The 8,264-nt window shown below is 61.8% G+C and overlaps 1 protein-coding gene across 1 annotated transcript; it reads right to left on the bottom strand.

Moving 5' to 3' along the window:
* Positions 1-3,442: 3,442 nt before the first annotated feature.
* On the bottom strand, positions 3,443-4,744 carry LOC126204335 (uncharacterized). Its single transcript, XM_049938715.1, has one exon. It carries the CDS (start codon positions 4,742-4,744, stop codon positions 3,443-3,445), a length of 1,302 nt encoding a protein of 433 aa, XP_049794672.1.
* Positions 4,745-8,264: the final 3,520 nt, after the last annotated feature.

Raw genomic sequence — 8,264 nt, 5'->3', positions numbered from 1 at the left:
GCGGAGAACAATAGGTGGCACCCTCCTGTGCGGGGCCGATGTCGGAGCCTGTGAGCGGTCCTGCGATGACGGCTGTTGGTCGTCCATGGGCGGCGGGGCCTCTTCTCCCGCGCGTTGTTGTGCCGCTGCTCGGCGCTGCTGCTGTTCCGCTAATGACGACGCGGCTTCATGAAGCGTCGCTCCCTCCCCCTGGAGAGGTTGATAGCGGTTTGACACATCAAGTTCTCTGGCAACGACGCGCTGGGGCCGTGCTTGTTTCTTTAACGGCGGCTGCAGGAAGCCGTCGGCGGATGCTTCATGTCGATGTTGACACCGTTCAGAAGCGCGATCGCGGCGAGTTCTTCTGCGCTGCGATGTCTGCTCGGTGGGATCGGTGACGGAGGCGTCGCCGGAGTCCGTATAATAGTCCATTTCTTCATCCAGGGGCAGCTCCGCGGCAGGGGTACTAATACTTCCCCCCACCGCGGGTCCAGTCGTCATAGGTGTGCCGGCTGATGGCGGGGCGGCCGGTGGGGCAAGCCCCATCTGACCGCGGCCGGCCGGCACGTGGTCGCTCGCTTCTCGCGCGCGCGCAAACTCTCCGTCCGTACTGTGCGACATCTCAGTCGTCACTGGTAGCAAGCGCGGGAGGCGCGGCGCGGCGGCGCGCAGAGTGGCGGCCGCTCTCTCGGCCGTCCGCGCCCGCCCGCGACACTGGCTGGGCCTGGCGGCGCGGCGGCTATTCTCTGCCGTGCTTGCCGCCTTGCCGCTCTCTCGCTGTTCTGTTGTTGTGTGTACGCGCGTCGTCCGTCGAAATAATGGCAGATCAGGCGGCTACGAACGAGACTGCTGCGGCACCCGCCGCCACCGGCACGACGAAGAAGGCCAAGTCTGCGGCGTCTGCGAAGAAGCCGCGCGCCAAGCCTGCGCACCCGCGCACCTCTGAGATGGTGACGGCCGCCATCAAGAGTCTGAAGGAGCGCGGCGGCTCGTCGCTGCAGGCGATCAAGAAGTACATTGCCGCGCACTACAAGCTGGACGCGGAGAAGCTGGCGCCCTTTATCAAGAAGTACCTCAAGTCGGCCGTCGTGGCTGGCGAGCTGGTGCAGACGAAGGGGAAGGGCGCGTCCGGCTCTTTCAAGCTTGCCGGCGCCGGCGGCGGGGCGGCCGAGGGCGGCAAGGCTCGTGCCGGCGGTGCGAAGAAGAAGCGCGCCGCTCCGGCCAGCAAGGAGAAGAAGGGCGGCCGCGCGGCCGGCGCAAAGAAGGCTGGTGGCGTGAAGGCGGCGACCGGTCGGAAGGCGGGCGCCGCCAAGAAGGCGTCTGCGGCGTCGGCGGCTCCCGCGGGTGCGAAGAAGGCGGCTGCGGCCAAGCCGGCCAAGGCCAAGTCGCCGTCGAAGGCGAAGAAGGCCGCCAAGGTTCCGACGAAGAAGCCGAAGGCGCCGCGCCCGAAGAAGGCGACGACGCCGTCTAAGGCGAAGGCGTCGCCCAAGAAGAAGAAGTAAAGTAGTAAAGTTAAAGAAAGGCAAGGGAAAGGGGTTGGCGCTTGACGCCGTCGTCCCCCACCCCCCTCCCCCGCGTCGTCTTAGTGGCGCGCGATGGCACGGCTGCGGCTGTCGCGCGGCCCAAAACGGCCCTTCTCAGGGCCATCAAAGGACGTCGGGAAGGCGTTGATTGTCGTGCATGCGCCGGTGTGGTTGGTTGGTTGTGTGTGTGTGTGACCCTTTGTGGGTACTGTTTGCGTGCCGTGGTGGTTGGATTGTGGTGCCGGTGGCGGTAGGCGGCGGCGCGCGGTAGCGGAGCGGTTGTGGCTGTTTGTTGGTCTCTTTTTTTTTTGTTTTGTTGTTGTTGTTTTTTTGCGGCGGCCGACGTTTGGTTGCTCATGTATGTTTCTGGAGACTCTTGTTTGTTTGTGTGTTTGCTTGCTTTGCGGATGTCGTGTCGTTTGTGTGTGTGTGTGTTGTCTCTCTCTCTCTCTCTCTCTCTCTCTTTGAAAGCGGCGGGGGGACGTGAGACGTGGAAGTGGCCGGCGGGAATTGGGAAGGCGCGGTGGCGTTGACGTTGTAGTGTAGTGTAGTGTAGCGTAGCGTGCGCGCGCCTCGGAGACGACGGCGGCGGCCAGCCACCCGTGGTGTGTGGTGACGTCGTCCGGCTGTTGTGTGTGTATTGTGAGGGATGGGATGACGTCGATTGTTGGCGAGAGCGGCTGTGGACGGGAGGGGAATTGGTTGTTGTTGTTTTGCGGGGCGGCAAGACCGACAAAAGTTTTGCTCGCGACGGAGAGATGTTAGTGGCCCTGAAAAGGGCCGTTTTTGTTGGGCGGGCGCGCGTGCGCGGCGCGGTTTCTAGGCGCGCTCGCCGCGGATGCGGCGCGCGAGCTGGATGTCCTTGGGCATGATGGTGACGCGCTTGGCGTGGATTGCGCACAGGTTGGTGTCTTCGAAGAGGCCGACGAGGTAGGCCTCGCTGGCCTCCTGCAGGGCCATGACTGCGGAGCTCTGGAAGCGCAGGTCGGTCTTGAAGTCCTGGGCGATCTCGCGCACTAGGCGCTGGAACGGCAGCTTGCGGATGAGCAGCTCTGTGCTCTTCTGGTAGCGCCTGATTTCCCGCAGGGCGACGGTGTCCGGCCTGTAGCGGTGGGGCTTCTTGACGCCGCCGGTGGCGGGCGCACTCTTCCTCGCCGCCTTGGTGGCGAGCTGTTTGCGCGGCGCCTTTCCGCCGGTGGACTTGCGGGCCGTTTGCTTTGTGCGGGCCATAGCGGTTAGCGGTTAGCGGAAGAGCGGCGTGGAGGTGCGTGCGGTACACGAAGCGTCCGGTGCTGCCTTGACAACGGGCCCACGCTGCACTTGTACTGCACTGCACTTTCCTAACGAGCGGTCCTATGCTCGTGGTCTGGCAGGGTGAGCGTTTATCGCTATTCCTGCAGAACATGTCTTGCTGAAATTTAGAGAACTGACTTACTTTTGAGCCGGCCTTTCGGATGCATGGAATCCTTTGACTGTTTCGAGGTTTTAGTCTCGCAACAGGTCAGGCCAACGTGTCGTCGGCCTGCGGTGGATGTTGTGGCCCAGTGCCTGTACGAGCCTGTTCTGTGACCTATTGGTCTCCTGGTAAAACTGTCTTGCCGTCTGACGAAATCTGTCCTTGAGCAGTGGGATCCCGGTCTGCTCATGTAATTGGGCTGTCGGGTAGCGCCATGGCAACCGGAGGGCGAGCCGAAGTGCCCGGTTCTGAACCCTCTGGAGCTCGGCAATGTGAGTCTCGGCTGCATTGCCCCACACCACGGCTGCGTACTCCAGTACTGGACGGACCAGTACTAGGTACAGGGTGATTCCGTGGCGGGGGGGAAGATGAAAGGATAGTAAGAGGGACAGTAAGAGAAACGGAAAACGAACGGCCTAAGTGACTGGCCGGTGGGGTTGATCACGGGGCTCCGCTACAGGGGCGACGGCCGCGCAGGTGGTCGTTACTGGAACTGTCGTCGTTGACGGGCTATGTCGTCCTTGGCTTCCAGAGTGTCGGCATCCATCTTCCTCCTACCAGACCGGTACTCTTCGTTCACCCAGAGGCTGATGATGGTCACTAAGTCGTCCCATTGAGAAGGCGTGAAGATGGGGTGTGAATTGAGCAAGGCGAGTTCTTTCCTTGTGATCGCTTCCATCAACATGTCACGGCCTCTGTACGTGCGAAGGTGGAGCGGTCGATGGGGAAGGGGAGGTATCGGCTGGTCCGGCGGGGTGAAGGGGTAAGGATGGTCGGAATAGGGGTAGGACCCAGACTGCAGTGCGGCGGCGGTGTTTTTCAGGATGACCTGGACGTTGCGCACGTCGGGGAATGGTAGGCTAATCCTCCTCTTCTTCATGGGCTTCTCGGCGTGCGAGGATGCAGGAGGCGCCGGAGCGCCCTTGCTGGCGGCTGCCACCTTGGAGGGTGGCAGGCCGGGTGGCACGTCTTCAGTGTCCATGGGCGCCTCCTCCTGCATTGCTGCGGGAGGGGGCGCGGCGGACGTCGGCGTGGGCGTCTCGGCGGGCGAGGATTCAGGAGGCGCCTTAGCGCCCTCGCTTGCGGCTGCCACCTTGGAGGGTGGCTGGCCGGGTGGCTCGTCTTCAGTGTCCATGGGCGCCTCCTCCCGCAGCGCTGCGGGAGGGGGTGCGGCGGCTGTTTGCGTGGCCACGTCGACCCCCACCGGACGACTCACAGCGGGGGCGGCGGCAGGGACTGGCGGCTTCTTCTTGAGAACACGAAGCTCATCGCGCAGCTGTTGGAGCTGGCGATGGACAGCTGCGAGCTCCTCCTTCAGTGCGGCCCTTTCGGCCGCAAAGGCGGCTTGGAAGCCGGCCAGAGCGTCATCAGTGGCGGCCTCACGGCGGCGTGGCTCGCACCCCCCGCCGAAGCGTGGGGGCGGGGCGGCCGTCGAGGCGCGTGGCGTCACCGCAGGGCGTGGTGCGGCGAGTAGACGGCGTGTCTCGCGGAGGTAGCCGCAGCTACGCGAGTTGGCGGCGTGCGACCCGCCGCAGTTCGCGCAGCTGCCGGCCACTCCACGAGGCTTCGTACAACAGCGGGTGTCGTGAGCCGCCGCGCACTTCAAGCACGCGACGGCATTCGTGCACTCCCGCGCGGTATGCCCCAGTGGCTGGCAATTGTAGCACTGGAGGTCCTTCCTGGTCCGCTGCGGTCGCCTGCGCTGTAGCTGACGTTGGCGGCGGCCGGAGAACCCCATCGCTTGGAGGAGAGCTTCTAGTGCGGCGGCAAACTGTTCCACAGCCATAGCGTTACGTGCGCGGTGACAGTAGCAAGTGTGTCGCAGCGAGTCGAGCAGCGGAATACTAACTCGGTATGGGCCCGCGCGGCAGCAGCAGCGGCACAATATAAGGAGGAAGATATCCTCGACTGGGAACGAAGTACTAGCGCACGAGGCGCTTCACCTTCTGGCATGACGGGTTGGCGAAAAAGTTCTTGGCGTTGTAGTGCTGCATGGCTTGTTGTGCATTTTTTTTTTTTTATTTTTTTTTTTTTTAAAGAGGAAAGAATAGTCAGAGCGATAGTGAGAGAGGTGGGAAAACGAAAGGCCCAATTGACTGGCCATATTTTTTTTTTTTATATATAAAAGAAAGATTATAGGATAGTAAGAGGGACAGTGAGAGAAACGGAAAACGAACGGCCCAATTGACTGGCCGGGAATTGCAATTAGTGACAGAATAAAGGATAGGAGAAGGAAGAGTGAGAGTTAGTGAAAGTTCTTCTTCTGCATAGCGGCTCCTTGGTGGTGGCGGCAGTCAGTCAGCAAATGGCGCAGTGGTTGGGGGGAGGGGAAGAGAAAGAAGTAAGAGGGTGACAGATGAAGTGGAAAAAAAGGGGGGGAGGGCCTACCATGATTAGGCCAACAGTGGGGGTAGTGTGGGAGGAAGAGGGGGCGTGGTGTTGGAGCGAATGACATGACATGTTGGGGGGAATGATCTATGGTGTGAGGTAGGTAATCGGCATGAGTTGAGTTGGCCGGTGCATGCGAGTTCATGGGGGGCGAAATAAAAGGTCGGGCCAGCGAGTGGTGGCTAGTCGGTGAACACGGGTGCCCAGGGAAAGGATTAAGGGATTAGGAGAGTGACGGGTTTGGTGGTAAAAGGAGTTGGCGGCGGAGAGGATGCGGGTACGAAGGAGCGGCACTTCAGCCAGGAGGTGGAGCTCGTGGGTCGGGAAGTCGAAGGGGAGGCGGAGGGCACGCCGGAGAGCCCGGTTCTGGACGGTTTGGAGGCGGCGGAGGTGGGTGGGGGCAGCATTGCCCCAAACCACCACCGCGTATTCAAGGATGGGGCGAACAAGGGAGGTGTACAGTCTAACAGCAAGGTGCGTGGGGAGGGAAGAGGTGGGATTGATGAGAGGGTAGAGCAGGCATAGCCGGCCCATTGCCTTACGACGCACGTCATCGATGTGGGGGCGCCAGGTGAGGCGCTGGTCCAGGGTAACACCCAAGTACTTCGCAGTACGAGTCCAGGGGACTGGGGTACCAAGGACCAACACCTGAGGGAGTCGAATGGGAATATGGCGTCGGCAGACGATAAGGGCTTGGGTTTTGGAGGGATTAAATGCCAGACGCCAGGTCCGAGCCCAATCGAGTAGGGAATCTGTAGCCCCCTGGAGCCGCTGTTGAAGACCTGCCGCACTCCGAGAACGAGAGAAGAGTGCAGTGTCATCTGCGTAGAGAGCTAAATGTACCCTCGGCGCAGAGGGCAGATCGGCTGTGAAGAGGGAGTAGAGTAGCGGTCCTAGTACGCTGCCTTGTGGTACTCCTGCCCTGATGCGTCGCCGTGTGGATTTCCCGTCAGGGATCCGAACATGGAAGGTGCGTCCTTCCAGATATGTGGCTATGAGCCGTACATGGGACACTGGGAAGCCAAGGGAAAATAATTTGTAGAGCAGCCCTTCGTGCCAGACCGAGTCAAACGCCCTGGACACGTCGAGGAATATGGCCCCGAAGTACTCCCTACGTTCTATGGCGTCCAGTGCCTCTTCTACAAGGCGCAGGAGTTGGTGAGTGGTGGCGTGTCCCTGCCTGAAGCCGAACTGCTCATCAGGGAGGACTCGTTCTCGGGAGCCCGCGCGGCAGCAGCAGCGGCACAATATAAGGAGGAAGATATCCTCGACTGGGAACGAAGTACTAGCGCACGAGGCGCTTCACCTTCTGGCATGACGGGTTGGCGAAAAAAGTTCTTGGCGTTGTAGTGCTGCATGGCTTGTTGTGCATTATTTTTTTTTTTTTTTTTTTTTTTTTTTTAAAAAAAGAAAGATTAAAGGATAGTAAGAGAGACAGTCAGAGAAATGGAAAACGAAACGGCCTAAGTGACTGGCCGGTGGGGCGTATCATGGGGCTCCGCTACGGTGCTGATGGCCTCGCACGGCGTACATTACTGGCACTGTCGTTGTTTACGGGCGATGTCTTCCATGGCTTCCATAGCTTCGCGGGTCATCTTCCTCCTACCAGACCGGTATTCTTCCTTCACAAATACGTCTATAAGGTCTACTAAGGCATCCCATTGAGAAGGGGTGAAGATGGGATGTGAATTTATCACGGCTAACTCCTTTTTGGTGAGCACCTCCATTAACGCGTCACGGTATCTGTACGTGTGCATGGGGATCGGTCGATGGGGGAGGGGAGGAATAGGCTGGTCTGGTGGGGTGAAGGGGTATGGTTGGCTAAAGGGTTCGGGCCAGTTATCCAGTGCCCAGGCAATGTTCTTCAGCATGACCTGTACGTTGCGCGCGTCGGGGAATGGTAGGTTAATCCCCCTCTTCTGCGTCAGCTTCTCGTCGTGCGAGGAGACAGGAGGCGCCTGAGTGCAATGGCTTGCGGCTGCCACCTGAGAGGGGGGCAGCCGAGGCGGTACATCCTCCGTTTCCATGGGCGCCACCTCCCGCATTGCTGCGGGAGGGGGAGCGACGGATGGCGGCGGGGTCGCGGCGACCCCCTCCGGACGACGCACGGGGGGGGCGGCGGCGGGAACCGCCGACGTCTGCGTGGGGTGCTGCAACCTCGTGACGAGCGACTGCTCCACAGGGGAGGAGGCGGTCGTTGCCACAGCACGGGGGCGCGCAGACGGCGGAAGTGACTGGGACGTCTGTGGCGGCACATCGTCGGTGTCCATGGGCGCAACCACTTGCGTCGCGACAGGGGACGGAGCGACGGATGTCTGCGTGGCCGCATCGACCCCAACCGGCCGTGGCACGGGCGGGGCGGCGGCGGGAACCGCCGACGACTTCTTGATGGCTCGCAGCTCATCGCGCAGCCGCTGGAGCTGGCGATGCACGGCCGCGAGCTCCGCCTTCAGCGCGGCCCGTTCGGCCGCAAAGGCGGCTTGGAAGCCGGCCATAGCGTGGTCGGTGGCGGCTTCAAGACGGCGCGGCTCGCACCCCTCGCCGGAGCGGGAGGGCGGGTCGGCCGGCGTGGCGCTGGACGCCGCCGCAGGACGTGGTGCGGCGGACAGACGGCGTGACGCTCGAAGGTAGCCGCAGCTACGCGAATTGGCGGCGTGGGACCCGCCGCAGTTCGCGCATCTGCCGGCCACTCCACGAGGCTTCGTACAACAGCGGGTGTCGTGAGCCGCCGCGCACTTCAAGCACGCGACGGCATTCGTGCACTCCCGCGCGGTATGCCCCAGTTGCTGGCAATTGTAGCACTGGAGGCCCTTCCTGGTCCGCTGCGGTCGCCGGCGCTGTAGCTGACGTTGGCGGCGGCCGGAGAACCCCATCGCTTGGAGGAGAGCTTCTAGTGCGGCGGCAAACTGCTCCACAGC

Source organism: Schistocerca nitens, chromosome 9 (assembly GCF_023898315.1).
Source record: "Schistocerca nitens isolate TAMUIC-IGC-003100 chromosome 9, iqSchNite1.1, whole genome shotgun sequence".
In the NCBI taxonomy this organism is placed as follows: Eukaryota; Metazoa; Arthropoda; class Insecta; order Orthoptera; family Acrididae; genus Schistocerca; species Schistocerca nitens.
Note: the sequence above shows the minus strand (reverse complement) of the source record. Positions and strands in the feature narration are given on the sequence as shown.

Bases quoted from the DNA above. Each gene is read 5' to 3' on its own strand.
- LOC126204335 (XM_049938715.1), bottom strand. From the start codon at position 4,744: ATGGCTGTGGAACAGTTTGCCGCCGCACTAGAAGCTCTCCTCCAAGCG.